The 15,255-nt window shown below is 40.7% G+C and overlaps 1 protein-coding gene across 1 annotated transcript; it reads left to right on the top strand.

Moving 5' to 3' along the window:
- The first annotated feature begins 622 nt into the window (after positions 1 to 622).
- Positions 623 to 14,122, top strand: b4galnt1b (beta-1,4-N-acetyl-galactosaminyl transferase 1b). Its single transcript, XM_047583848.1, has 12 exons — positions 623 to 849; positions 2,298 to 2,399; positions 3,660 to 3,883; positions 3,965 to 4,141; positions 4,704 to 4,810; positions 6,060 to 6,097; positions 6,196 to 6,376; positions 10,626 to 10,718; positions 10,824 to 11,011; positions 11,092 to 11,232; positions 11,318 to 11,555; positions 12,351 to 14,122. Exons 3-12 carry the CDS (start codon positions 3,669 to 3,671, stop codon positions 12,566 to 12,568), a joined length of 1,596 nt encoding a protein of 531 aa, XP_047439804.1. The 5' UTR covers positions 623 to 849; positions 2,298 to 2,399; positions 3,660 to 3,668; the 3' UTR covers positions 12,569 to 14,122.
- Positions 14,123 to 15,255: the final 1,133 nt, after the last annotated feature.

Here is a 15,255-nt window from a genome sequence, read left to right as displayed (position 1 = left end):
TGAAATAAACCACTGAGACCAAATCCGTTTTTGAACCATGCTGTAAACATGTTTAATAGTGCTGTAAATTTGTGTTTTTAAACATGGGGGTCTATCAGGATTTGCTCCCTTTTGCAACCAGCCTCAAGCGGCCACTCGATGAACTGCAATTTCTTGCACTTCCGCATGTGATTCATTGCTCACAGCTGGAGGTTGCCGCCTGGTCAGGAGTAGTAACCAAATTATGATCATGCGGAACATTTTCCTACTTCGAAATCCCACGGAACCGTTTTCTGGGGTTACTGTGAACTTGTGTAACCACACAAACTCATGAAGTTGGTGACAAACACGCTCACATCGTTAGGTTGCGCTCAAACTCTGTTGTTAACTACCAATAAATAGACAATGTGGATGTCGACATCCCTCTTTAAAACAAATAGACAATGTGGATGTCGGCATCCCTCTTTAAAACACATTCCCATACGTTAAACACACATATGTGCACATACGCCCACGCACATGTACACAACATGAATTGGCTCTGGAAATTCGAGCGAAATATAAGTAATTATGAACATATGGTGTGATTAAATGAAGTGGGCTGAAGGGGGCTCCGTGATGCTGCTCCTCTGACCGCTGAGTCTTGGAGTGGAGGGTGCGGTGCTCTCTTCTCTGCGCTGCAACCGCTGTTGCTGCAGGGGGAGCATCCGTCCACAGGCTGCAGTGTTTCGGTCGCATCTTCGTCCCTGCTCCGTTTTTCATCTAATCGCATTTGCAAGACCGCCCAGGAATACATTCATTAATAAGAGGGGCGAGCTCTGTGCAGGAGGGAGGAGAACCTACCAGCCTACAGTCAGCGCTTTAACCGAGGTGAGCTTTCGTATGATTATTTTTTTGTAACACCAATTAAAAGAAAAAAGGCCCATGCCTCTGTTCGCGTTTTAATTTCCAGCTCCGGTGAACATTTAACATTAAACAGTTTCTTTAACGGTCAATACACGAGGTGAAAAGAAAGGTTAGTATGTCCATTTCATTTTCTGAAGCCATAATTCTCTATAAAATGCTGAAATACAAAATAGGAGAAGATGGTTGTCAGCGCTCCAGGCATGTAATCGAAAGACAGTCAATCTTTTGAATGCATGTTTTTTTCCTCCAGTCTCTTTTCTCCAGATAGGGTAGGCTAATAGGCCTGTAGTAGGCAAGGCATTCCTGATCCTTTATCCGGATTGCAGGACAAATCACAGCACTATTCCCGCATTTCTTATGTTGTATGTAATGATTGTTTGTAGAGGAGGAGGTGTAGATGGAGCATCTGAAGCAACCCTGCTTGAGGTACTAATTCTCTGTATGAGGGACGCTCCGAGTGTATATCTGTAGCATGTCCCCTCAACAGAGGCTGCTTTTTAGGTTAATTAGAAACAGCTATACAGCACACGGTTGGTATATCATCTGAAAGCGCTCAGGTTATTGTTTCACTGTCGCTACCAATTATGATTCAAAATGGAAAATTCAAATCAACGTGCAAGGGTAGGCCAGCCATTAGCATGCAGGGACTTAGGGCTTTAATTAGCAGGCCACAGATCACACTTATTCCAAACAAAATTAATTATTAAACAGTTTTATCATTGCTAAAATACAGTATGATTTAACTTTGTTTATTTCAGCCCAACTAATAAATGCTGTCTGTATTTTTTATTTATTTTTTTGCAGCTAATTAGAGATTATTAGTTTGCTGTGATTTTATTTCAAGGAAGGATGCTGAGCTGAGTCAAGGACTGATTGTTAAATAAAAAACAGGTTTAATTGTGTTAGTGGTAGCTTACTTTAAAGGGTCACATGTCACTAGATTACAGTCAGAAATCGACATTACTCTTTTTGCAAACACACAAATGTCTTTGGGAAATCTACTGTACACCCCAAGTATTACTATACATTAGTTTAAAAGGAGCAGTCAGAGATGTCATTTCCTTAAGAGATCCTTAAGTGCAAAGGTACAAAACAGCTGATGGGCTGCTTAGTACTCAGCCTATGCAACCTTTCCTTTTATTGATTTCCATTTATTTATTTATTTTTACAGTTTGCCACAATAAAGCTAAATTGGTAACCCACCACTCCCAAAACCTTACAGGATTTCCCGTGGGAGCTGTAAAACTAAGCAAGCAGCTGAAACACCATATGGACATTCGACAGTGTTTTTTTTTATCATGGTGCCTGATGATGCAATGTGTATTTATCATGCATACTCTGGAACCTAATCTGCAATCTCCATTTTACATGTTTTGCAACTAACACTCAATAAATGTTCCTCTTGTTTTCAGATGGGGAAGACTCTTACTCATTTCTGTGACTGTCTGCATGGTTTCTGGAGATGCAGGTGCCTAGAGAGGTTGATCGTTCAATGACTCGATAAAGGCTGCGAGGTATATCTCCTAAGAAGTTCATTTTAAAAATGCAGGCAGTAAAAGAAGTTAATTTGCTGGGTGGTTATCTAAGATCTCAGCTCGATGTGGTGCAGCTCTGTACTCTGGATTCAGCAAGACAAGAACAGGCTTCCTCAGTTCACAGAATCAGAGAAAAAAACACCCACTACACATGCACACAGAGACAGTCAGGAATAGTCGGCCACAGCTGGGGGAAGAAGAGCTCATTGTTGTGCTGGCAAGTTTCTGAAAAGCAGATTATTTGTGTCCTGTGATGCAAAGATGAGACAATGCAAGGAAAAACGGAAGTGAAGGACTGACAATTGAAAGGAGGAGAAAACCACTTCTTGGTGTTAAATTCTGTTATTGCATCAACCATTAAAATGCTAAAATAAAATGTTACACAGTACAGAGTTAGCTTCATTCTGCTAAATGCTCAACGACTTGTGTTTTAGTGACTTTAGTGACACTAACATGCCTCAGTGTCTTGGTTTCTCCTTTTCTGAGGTAGGTGCTGTGTACATTCCAGGTGGTGATGGTATTTGAGGATTTTCTAAGTAATTTTAATTTGGTTTTAACAATAATGAGTACTACATTTGTAAGAGAAAAGTATCCAATGACTTATGTGAGAGTTACCTCCATTTGCAAACACAGGAATCAAGAGTCTTTATTGTCATTATGAGAACATAGCGAAATTTTGCAGAGATCCCCTAGCTTAAAGGCACACATAAATACACAGACATTTAAATAAATAAAGAATGAACTTTGTGAAATGCTGATTGCTTGTTTTATTTCCTGACCACGTTTTAGGAGCCAGAACATTTTTACGATGCAATGCCAAACACAGTGATACCCTCCAGAGCATGGTGCTGTATTTAATGAATGCTCATCCTACATCCATGCTACATCCATTACCGCCGCAGCACAATGGTGACCACAAATGGAACCACGAGGCATTTGAAAAATCCTTCACAGCTCTGATGAGGGTTTAAAGGGTGGATTTTTCTTTTCAAGTCTGCCTTATACACTGCGTCCATTTATCTTATGGGGGATTGTTTTTTTTGTTTTTTATTCTGTGCAAGGAGTCATTGTAAAGTTCAGCCTAATGTGGGGCTTCATCAGTTTAATGTTTTATCTCTTCTATTAGTTTCTGTGCACCGAGTTGATATGACACACAGGAGTTTATCCTCGACTCACATTTGATTTGACCTCAAAACTTGGACTGGAGTCGTGTCATTTAACATGCATGGTGTGTGACAGGTTCTTAGGATGCGGTCCTTGAGGAAGACGGTGTTGCTCGCCATCCTGGTGTCTGTGGTGTTGGTACTGGCTCTTCTGCACTCGTGGCCCACTCGAGTCTACAGCACAGTGGATGTATGGCAACGGCCAGGGTCTTTTGTAGAGAGGCAACTGGAGGAGAAGCTCGTAGAAGCAGACCAGAGACTAAGCACTATCCCCTTTCATGTGAAGGATAATGTGGCAAGGTAAGAGGGATTTCCATATTTCTTGGTGATTCTGCAGAACAGAGCTCAAACTTGACTTCACGCATTTGATCATATGTCCAGCTTGCTGGCACGTAATCGGTGCGTATGCGAGGGCGAAAGTGGAGGAGTAAACCTGCCCTTCTCACAACTCTTATTTCCACGGGTGTCGGCTCACCCGCTGCACACTGCCTTTGAGGCCTCCGAGCTGGAGGAAATGAAGAGGAGACGGGCCAAAGAGTACAGGAGTTTTCAGAAGAGGTAAGCAACAAAGTAATAAAAAAAGAGATGTCATGTCAACCAAGACAGTCTGGAGACATTTAACACAAAACACAATACAACACTAGAAATTCTTTTCAGGAAAAGCATTCTATTTCTGTCTCACGGTCTCTCTGACATGGAGACGATTCACCAGTGCCTTCATATCACCTTTTTTTAACCTTTGGAGTCTCACTCAGGATTTATCATTCCACCTCCATCTCATCAAGGAAACACAGCACCAGTGTGATCACTGAGCCAGCTTTTATCGCTCATGGTCTTTCTGCACATACAGACCCCATTAACACCAATAACAGTGAATAGCTTTCCAATATCAGCTCTTTTTAAGTGATGATTACTGTATCTATTCATCTCTTTCTTGAGTCGACCAGTTTTCCAGAAATCGGAACACATTCACTGGACTTTTTAAGCACATTTGTCCATTTATTCCATCCTTGTCTTTTTGCATTTTGTGCTCTCTACCTGTATATGTGTAATGACAGTAAAGTTGAATCTGATCTAATTTGTGGATGAGTTCATCGTGTGCAAACTGTTTCCTCCTCAGGTCAAAGACCCCTGCAGACGTACTCATAATCGCAGAGGCAAACAACCCCTTACAGTATCCAACGCAGGGGGTGGAGGTACGACCCCTGAAAACAATCATTATCCCAGGTATGACTTCACACAGGAAGTGGGTGGGGCATGTATACAAGGCTCATTATGTTATACACCAACATTAAAACCACTGACCGGGGAAGTAAATAATGATCATCTTGTGACTATTCAGTGTTCTGCTGGGAAACATCTGGCCCTGGTATTCATTCATGTGGATGTTACAGCACAAGGTGTTGTCTTGGCCTCCAAATTCACTAGATCCCAAACTGATCAAGTATCTGTGGGATGATCCACAGAGGACCCTCCCCTCAACCCATAGGATCCAAAGGCCCCCACTAACAACATTCTGTTCCCAGACACCACAGGACACCCTCAGAAGACCCATGTTCATTCTCTGTCATAACTGTTTTGGAGGCACAAGGGAGACCTACACAATGTTAGGAAGATGGTCATAATGTTATGCTTGATCAGTGTACATGATTTGTTAATTACAGTTTTGTGTATATGTGACTTCTACAATGTTGTTTATTTACAGTGTTCAAATACTTTTTTAAGTGTTAAATTTTAAAAAAGTAATAGACCACAAATAAAGTAAAGACACAGTATCAGTGCAAAGACCCCAGTATCACTACATTAATCAAATTATATTATATAACAGCCTCCTCTTCCTACACTTTGCTGATTTGTATTTCCAGATTTGCTCAAAGTATGACTATCACATATGTCCAATTCATTAGGTACACTGGGTGCGAACACATGCATCCTAATATAACAGTCTACATTAAATCATACCTCCATGACTACAAAGTGTTTGTCAAAATAATACAAACATGTGTCGGTGTTACCCAATTCAACCACTGTCTCCAAAATTACAACACATTTGATTCCACTACTCCCTCTGCTATTTTAAAAAAACGCTGAATACTATAACCTTCGTAAGGTTTATTGCAGGACTGTTATATTGTTCTCACCGGAAAGCTGTGTCCTGTCAGTTCAGTTTTAATAGTGTTTCATTTATTACAAACAGAAAACAAACACCTACATCACAGGCAGTTACTAAAAGTTTACCTTCTAACCAATGCAGACTTTTCAGTGGTATTATTAAAGTTAAGTCATTTATGCAGTCATTAATTGTAGCCAGTAAATGAGCTGAAATCTACTTACATGAAAAATTGTAATAAATCTGTGGTTGATATAAATAGTGTTTAGATAGCACTTATCCAATAGATGGAGACAGATAATGGATCAAATGTTTTTCAGTCAGCGTCTGTAGCAATTAAATTTGTCAATTACCGATTGTTCCCAGGACTGGCCTTCCACGACCTTCCCAGAGAACATTACTCAGTGAGTATTTCAGTATGTCTGCCGTAACATATTTGGTTGGGGGGGGGGGGTCTGCAGTTCTCTCCCAACCACCGCATTCTCTTTTCATCTTTCTGTAGATAAATATCACTGCCACGCTGGGAACATTGAATGTGGCTGCAGAGGTAGAGGCGGTCAAAGTTAAAGGCGACGGCGAGATGCACATGACTCTATCAAGCAGCCAGCTGCCCAACCTGAACCGTCAGCTGCAGTTTGTCACCTACACAAACACGCTGTTTCATCCCAGCACAGTGGACACAGGTAAGACCATGAACCACAAATCGGCTTCTTTGACAGTCACCGATCAACTGGTGAGGCCATCGCTGACAGTCTGTAGTATTCTCTTATATTCTGGTGGGGCTAGCCCATTCCCTCCTGTTTCCACTCCTGCTAAGCTAAGCTAACAAACTACTGATGTCAGGTGTATGAACTGTGCAGACACATGTGATCTTTTCACTTACATGTCAGTTTTTTACCTTTTGTTAAAAGATATATACAGAGATGCTCTCACTCAATCTGGAATGGGTCTGAGAGCTTGATTGTTTTGATTCAAATGAGAATTAATTAGAGCAAGAAACCCTAAAGACCAAAGACTAACTCTTGCTCAGTAAAACAATATTTGAGCCACTGACTCCTCAGCTCTCTGCTCTACAAGAATGAAGAGTGTTTCATTGTTAATGTTAGAAGTCTTTTTTTGTTAATGTCTCTGTTTCATTGTTGTCACTTTAATAAACTCGGGACCTAGATGACAGGGAGTTGTGTCATGTGACAAGTAATCAGGAAGATATCAGGAAGTAAGCTAGAAGTTGAGAACTATTGTGTTTGTTTTCATCTGAGTCAGTCAGTGATACACTACATTACATTTTTATGCCTTTGGTAGCATCGTGGGTATGTACCAGTTTGTTGTACTGTTATCTACAGATCATTATTTTAGTAAGTTTGATGCTAAAAATGTTACCAAGCTAACCACTCTGTTACAGGGTCATTGCAAGTTCATGAGAGCACAATTTTTAAAAAAGTGAGTGGAAATTGATGACATGTTAAGATATTTCATATTTGAAGTTAAAAGGTAAATAGTTAAAAGCAGTTAAATACAAAATGAGTGGATTAATTCATATTGATGATTAAACGTTGATTATATTGTTTGTATTTCTGTCTTAGTTTCACCTTTCCTCGCAATGTCATTAAACCTGTGGATAACGGGACAACTGTCTTCAGTTTATCTGACTGCCAAGTTATGCACAGCACGCATGAATGAGGGCAGCACAAATAGTCAGAGGGAAATAATGGAGCACAAAATTCCTGATCGTATCAAAAAGACCCTTGTGCAATATGTTTGGGAAAAATACACATCCCCTAGCTATAAGACGAAACATGCGTACACAAAAGCTGTCTTAATATGCTCAGAATATCCTGACTTGTTTCTATAACCAAAAAAGCACTTTGTATTTCCCACAAACAGTTCAACATGACAGCAGACAACCCAGATGCAGGGTTCACCTATCAGAGGAAAGGTAACCAAAAAACTGTGGATACAGTTAAGACTTCCCTAAGTCGAAATGACAATAGCCAGGCATCAGCAGGAAAAAATGAAACAATTATAAGATTCCAAAAGAAGAAGCAAAAGAGTTCCTCTCTGACACAAAGCTAAATATGCATAAGAAACTGTAACTGCAGCAGGTGCAGTCACTACCAATGATTTTATGATAATTATTGGTGAACTGTATGCGTACTCAGTAGTCAGTGTGATCAACTTTATACATATATATGCTACATACACAAGGAAATATTGCATTGAAATTTGATACATTTAGAAAACATAAATATCAAATTCTCTTATAAATTAATTCAAATTGATTTCGATGCAGAACCCATATATATTAATTCATAAAAAATACTCTGTACAGTGGGAAACTGAAAAACATGAATAGGTTAATATAATTCTTTTTATTCTATATATATGTAATTATGTGTTTCGATAGTGACAAATTGATTTAGAAAACATCATTTGAAAATTGACTGTACTTTTACTGTAATAATAGTAATAATGCATTGGTTTTATATAGCGGTTTTCCATTAGATGCTCAAAGTGCTTACAATTGAATACATTATTTATTCACTCACACAGTCACACCCTGGTGGTGGTAAACTACATCAGTAGTCACAGTTGCCCTGGGGCAGACTGATGGAAACATGGCTGCCAGTCCACGTCTACAGCCTCCAACCACCACCAACATCACTCACTTGCAGTCATACACCAGTAGTACACACTGCGAGCAAGGTGGGTTAAATGTTAAATGCCATGGACACAACGGACAGACTAGGGACAGGATGGAATCGAACCACCAACCTTTCAGTTACTGGATGTTCAATTAATACTGCACTCTGCTCTACCTACAGTTACACAGAAATGTTGGATTATACACTGTATTTTTTTTTTAAAAGTCTCACGGTCCTACTGCTCCTTTATGGACCAGTTGACATGGCAACCATGAGTTACCATGAGGTCGCATCCTGTTTCTATGGCCTCATATAACTAAAACTGACACTTGACCATACATCTACATTATATTAACTGCCTAAATGACAGAAACTAAATTTTAAAATAATTTGACTTATACTTTAGTGTTAATTTGGTACAAGCCCCATCCTCTAACATGGAAGGGGTGGAGCTTATGGCCTATATTTCTTGCTCCACTTTTGAGGAGCCGTTTCGCAATAGTATATCATTGGTGTGTCTAGCCCATTTTTAGGGATGCTCAAGCATAGAGAAGAAATGCAGCACCCCTCCTCCCTTTTGCAACTGCAGTGGTCTGCCTCTCTCATTTACCCCTCCCTCCTCCACAAAGCACACACACAATAGGTTGACTGATCGTCTCCTTAAGTTACCAAACAAAAATCTACACTCACCGGCCACTTGATTAGGTACACCTTGCTAATAAAGGGTTCGACCCCCTTTTGCCTTCAGAACTATCCTAATTGTTCATTGAGTCGAAACATTCCTCAGAGATTTTGGTCCATATTGACATGACAGCATCACGCAATTGCTGCAGATTTGTCAGCTGCACATTTATGATGAGAATCTCCTGTTCCACGTCCCAAAGGTGCTCTGTTGGATTGAGATCTGGAGACTGTAGAGGTCATTTTAGTACAGTGAACTCATGGTCATGTTCAAGAAACCAATTTGAGATGATATGAGCTTTGTGACATGGTGCATTATCCTACTAGAAGTAGCCGTCAGAAGATGGTACACTGTGGTCATAAAGGGATGGACATGATCAGCAACAATACTCGGGTAGGCTGTGGTATTTCAACCATGCTCAGTTTGTACTAAGGGGCCCAAAGTGTGTCACCACCACCACCAGCCTGAACCGTTGATACAAGGCAGGATGGATCCATGCTTTCATGTTGTGTACGACAAATTGTGAACCTGCCATCTGAATGTCGCAGCTGAATTCGAGACTTGTCTGACCAGGCACCGTTATTCCAATCTTCTATTGTCCAGTCTTGGTGAGTATGTGTGAAGTGTAGTCTCAGTTTCCTGTTGTTAGCTGACAGGACTGGCACCCGGTGTCATCTTCTGTAGCTCATCTTCTTCGAGGTTGGACGTGTTGTGTGTTCAGAGATAGTATTCTGCATTCCTTGGTTGTAACCAGTGGTTATTTGAGTTACTGTTGCCTTTCTATCATCTCCAACCAGTCTGCCCATTCTCCTTTGACCTCTCACATCTACAAGACATTTTCATTCACACATCTGCTGCTCACTGGATATTTTCTCTTTTTTGGACCATCCTCTGTAAACCCTATAGATGGTTGTGCATGAAAATCCCAGTAGATTAGCAGTTACTGAAATACTCAGACCACCCCGTCTGGTACCATCAAAGTCATTCAATGCTTGGTTTGAACTTCAGCAAGCTGTCTTGATCTTCTTTACATGCCTTAAATGCATTGAATTGCACCCATGTGATTGGCTGATTGGCTATTTGTGTTAACAAGCAATTAAACAGTTGTACCTAATAAAGTGGCCAGTGAGTGTATGTATTTACTTTATCACTCAGCAGAGCTGTTGTGTTGTTGTTAAGCTTTTGGTGTTGATGTTAAAGCCAAGGTGAAAGAATAATGCTGCCTGTAAGTTAAACATACTTTCCTGAGAAGGACCACGGGTCAAAGCAGACTCCAGCACCTAGCTGTGATGCCCACTGACAGGGGGTGATTGACAGTCAAGCAAGAAAAAGTAATTGACAGACTGGCCTTTCTGACGGTGAGATGGAATAGATTTCAGTCTGCAGGGTCTTTTCAGTCCAAAAGGAGAGATGAAGTATAGAATGATGTTGTCTCTTAGGAAGGGTTGCCTATCTTTATTGACCTACATATATGTGTCATATATGTCATATATATGTGTGGAGAGCTCAGCACCCCCAAAGCTCTGAGCCTAGAATTGTACCTACCATGTATTATATTTGCAATATTTCATCTGTCACACTAATCCAGTTTATTGTTGTGTCTTTTAGTGCAATTTGAGACAGAGGGCCATCAAGCCGTCTTCAGCATCAAGATTCGTCACGGTGTAACGCCTAAACTATACAACACTGGATCCAAAGGAGGTACGGCACCAGCATGTTGACAGTATATGTAACTAAACATCACTTGTTGTATTATGAATGTTAGTTCAGTAAAAAGTCACCCACCCTCCTATGTGCCGTCCGCAGAGTACAATGTCAGCGCCCTGGTGACCATCGCCACAAAGACCTTCCTGCGTTATGATAAGCTTCAAGATCTCATCGACAGCATCAGAACATACTATCCTACGGTCACTATAGTAATCGCAGATGACAGTGAAAATCCCAAAACAATATCTGGGCCTTACATCGAACATTACATCATGCCCTTTGGAAAGGTAGCAACACGCAATTAAGTCTTTTCTCATCCCCTGTAGTAATGATCTCTGAATCTCAGTCTCACCATCTTGTGTCGTAGGGTTGGTTTGCTGGAAGAAACTTGGCCGTCTCCCAGGTGACCACGAAGTATGTGCTGTGGGTAGACGACGACTTCATCTTCACATCCAACACGAAGCTGGAAAAGCTTGTGGATGTTTTAGAAAGGACTACTCTAGATCTGGTGAGCAACAGAGGAATTGACCACTGGTCTTACGATCAGTAGCAACGGTTATTGTTGAGAGGTCGGATTTTGTGTGTGCGTCTAGGTGGGCGGAGCGGTGCGGGAGGCCACAGGGTACACTGCCACCTACAGACAGACCATATCCATCGAGTCGGGAGAGGAAGACGGCGACTGTTTGCATATGAGGAGAGGTTTTCATCACGTCATCCAAGGCTTCCCCAACTGTGTTGTGACCGACGGGGTCATCAACTTCTTCTTGGCTCGCACCGACAAAGTGCAGCAGGTCGGCTTTGACCCACGTCTTGCCAGAGTAGCTCACCTGGGTGAGTAATATGCTCAGACGGAATGGTTTTAATATTAAATGCTCAGATGATCCGACTGTAGTTTAATGAAATATGCACATTCATAGCATGAATGAGTCATTCGACCAAGATGCCAGTGCACGCAGTTGTTGCAGCGGCTATACCATCTCAATAAAGATCTAAAAAAAAAAAAGAAAAAAAGGGTTTGATGCACTAATTGGAGAGCACTTTTAAATTGGTTGTACTAGTGACAGTGACAATAAAGATGTATACTATTCTAATCTAGTTGTAACATTTCACATTTTCAGAATCATGAACAAAAGTCACAGCAGACTCATGCAGACAATCACACAAAAATGCTTTAGGAACAACTCTAAAAGCATGAAGAACAGTACAGGGAGTTGACCTGGCCTCCAAATTCACTAGATGCCATACTGATCAAGTATCTGTGCGATGATCCATAGAGCCTCCTGTTCTGAGTCCCGAGGCTCTGAGAAAAGAATCTTTCACTTATGAAGATTTCTATCTCATTTACCAAGATAGCATCATGTGCTGAGGTAATTTTATAAAAGGTACTGTGAAATCTTATCAGCACACACCAACCTCGTTGAGTCCTCTAATTAGACTAAATGTATAACTTCAGTTTCCCCTTGTAGCTTTTAGCTTTGCTTTATTCCATGTTTTTATTACCTGAAAGTATTCCAAATATTTTGTGGATCCCTCCTTTTGTAATTCTTGATGTCTTCGGAAGCTTTCTACAAGAGTAAAAATCTGGATCCTTAGTTAGTGAAACAAATGTTTTTTCGTCTTTTTCAGAGTTTTTCATCGATGGCCTGGGGTCGCTCCACGTCGGCTCTTGTGATGATGTCATCGTGAACCACGCCTCCAAAATCAAACTTCCCTGGGTAAGCCAGTCAGAGAGCGATAAGACTTACGCCAAGTTCCGTTATCCAACAGCGACCTCTGACGCCACGCACACAAAAAACGGCCTCCTGTTCTTCAAGAACCGATTCCAGTGTTTGACTCATAATTAGCCCACCCCCTCTTCTTCATCCCGATGGTTCCTCTGCTCTTCTTGAGTTGCCAAAGAAGTTTTCCTCTTCTGCGCCCTGTCAGATAAGATTTCAGACAAACACTTTGGTTTTACCTTTTTCCTCAAAAACCCTGAAATGGTTTTTTAGGCTTCAGCCTCTACAGCAGCATGTTTTATCTGTCAGTGTGCTGCTCTGCAGCGAGCAAAAAAAAATCTGCTTATATACAGAAGCCTGATGTCAAAGTTTAGACTTTCTTCTGGAGCGAAAACAGGAGAAAATGAGCTGTAGTATAAATCACCTTAGAACCCTTATTAATGCGGGGTTATGAAACGGATTGTCAAATCTTATCTGGCTATAGATCCTCAAGTTGTTAAAACACAAAGACCAAGCTTTGGGCGAAACCCAAGAGGTAGCATCCAGACAGTCTGTGTCACTTTCTAGTCATCGTGATGTGGGTAGAGGTACATGTGTTCACCTTCAATTTGCACTATCCAAAAATAGACTGAGTTTTGGAAAAGCAATAGTGGTGTCTGAGAGCCTGAGAACAAGGACAAACAGACACTTCCCAGAAAGTGACAGTCCTGTGAACTCAGAGCATAGGTATCCCTTCCCACCAGTGCCACATGAAGAACGCGTTCAGAGTCCTCTTGTCTGTTTTACCTAAACTCTGTGACAGACCGGTTGTGCCAAAGGTTTGGCTGCTGGCCTTTGGGTTGTTGTTCTTTTTGTGTTTTGTTTTTGTATCATGTGTGAGAGGTAAATCGTATCTGAAGAGGAGAAATATTTCAGCCATAACTGGTGTTAGCTGATCTGGGAACTGGGAAGCCTTGTATTTTCACTGATTTGTTTTTTGTTTTATTTTTGTCTTCTGTCATCTTTTTTCTGTCTTCAACGAGCATCTAAAGAGGAGCATCTACATGTGTGCTTACATATATGTTCATTTTCCATCATGATAGAAGTGATGAGAGGGTGAGGATGAGCTGACGTACTGACACAACATGGAAGAGCAGGAGAGGATAACTGTGACAGTAGAATGAGTAAAGGAGACGAGGTAAAGCACTGAGATCATGTTTTTATAATGTCGGATCCTGATGTGACGATGCTGTTATTTTATACCATAGCTTTCAGATGGCGCCCTTTTATCACTGTATTGCTTCCTTATGGGTCAAACACATTTTTAACTTGTCGTTTGTTTTTAGCAATGAGGTGCCAGAGAACTAGTTATTTTTAACTGTTGTTCATCACATCGTGACGTGAAGTTCTTTTGACAGGAAGCTGACATCCATGAAAACAGGTGTCATAATAAAAGTTTTTTTGTGTAGCTGTGTGTTGAAAAAAAAATGGTCTCACGTTAGGATTGGTAACTGTTGACAGACCTATAACACAGCTGAACACTTTTTTTTAACGGTGACATCCATTGTGATCACAGAAATATATCTTGCCTGCTTCACCCCAGAAAAAACACTTGTATCAATTGTTTTATGCAGCACATGAATAGTTTTTTTAATTTATTTATTTGTTTAATATGTTATTAAAAATGTCTGTGGGGAAAAAGATGTTTACATGGTATTTATTATTTATTTACTATTATTACTACACCATTACCCATAAAGTTGGAATCATTTGGTTTTTAGACACAGACTCTATTCCCATATTTGTAGTTATATGTTTGCAAGAGATTAATCAATAAAGTTTTGAGAATATACACTTAATCTTTTAAGAAGAAATCACATTGTCACAATCATTTTATGGGAGGAGGTAAAAAATAATTTATTCCAACTTTATGGACAACAGTCATAAAATTATAACCTCCAAAGCAGCCCTGATGGAATGAGACATGAACTCTTCTCGACCTCTGAAGGTCTGCTCTGGTTTTCTTTCAGTCCTGCAAGTTGAGAGGTGAGGCCTCCTTGGATCTGACTTGGATTGTAGTGACATGTGGGGAATGTTTTTCATGTTTTTTGAGTTGTCACTAAAGCATTTGAGTGTGTGTGTGTGTGTGTGTGTGTGTGTGTGTGTGTGTGTGTGTGTGTGTGTGTGTGTGTGTGTAAGGCTGCTGCCATCAAGGAGTGTCATTGCTATGGGGTGGGGGTGTCTGGTCGAGTCTAGGTGGGTGCTACATGTACATATGTGCAACATATACAGGAATGCCAATGCAGATTACTGAATCAGAAAGAAAGGTTTGGATGCTAATATTTATGTTATTTAAGTAGGATTATGGACTTTAATATATGTTTTAATTTATTTCACCTGAGCTGCATGTCTTTGGATTGTAGAAGGAAACTTGTGCAGACAAAGGGTGCAGGTAAAGAGATTGAGCTGACCTAAATACATATATAAGTTAAAAAAAGCAACTGTGCTGCTCACTCATAACACAAACAACACAATTAAGAAGACAAGGTCTGCATACACTTTAAGCAGCACCCTGGGTTCAGCACAATTTGTGGATTTGAGTGTGCAGACTTGCCAGAGGGCATGTTTGTGTAAATGCACTGTGCTGTGTAAGTCAGAGCTCCCAGCCACTAAACGACCATGTGAATTAACAATAAGACTTTGGGACCCACTGCGTCATATGGTCCGATGGCTGCAGGACAACAAGATCACTGTGTCCAAGGGACTCAGGCGGTTTCAGGAAGTCTTTTGAGTGTTGCTGCTGGTCTTGTGTTGTCAGGGATTCACAGCAACAG

Source organism: Mugil cephalus, chromosome 4 (assembly GCF_022458985.1).
Source record: "Mugil cephalus isolate CIBA_MC_2020 chromosome 4, CIBA_Mcephalus_1.1, whole genome shotgun sequence".
Taxonomy (NCBI): Eukaryota; Metazoa; Chordata; class Actinopteri; order Mugiliformes; family Mugilidae; genus Mugil; species Mugil cephalus.
Note: the sequence above shows the minus strand (reverse complement) of the source record. Positions and strands in the feature narration are given on the sequence as shown.

Excerpts from the sequence above, each read along its gene's own strand:
- b4galnt1b (XM_047583848.1), top strand. The coding sequence starts at position 3,669 with ATGCGGTCCTTGAGGAAGACGGTGTTGCTCGCCATCCTGGTGTCTGTG. Across the intron at positions 10,719-10,823 it reads CAACACTGGATCCAAAGGAG|AGTACAATGTCAGCGCCCTG; the intron begins GTACGGCACCAG and ends TGCCGTCCGCAG. Across the intron at positions 11,233-11,317 it reads AAAGGACTACTCTAGATCTG|GTGGGCGGAGCGGTGCGGGA; the intron begins GTGAGCAACAGA and ends GTGTGCGTCTAG.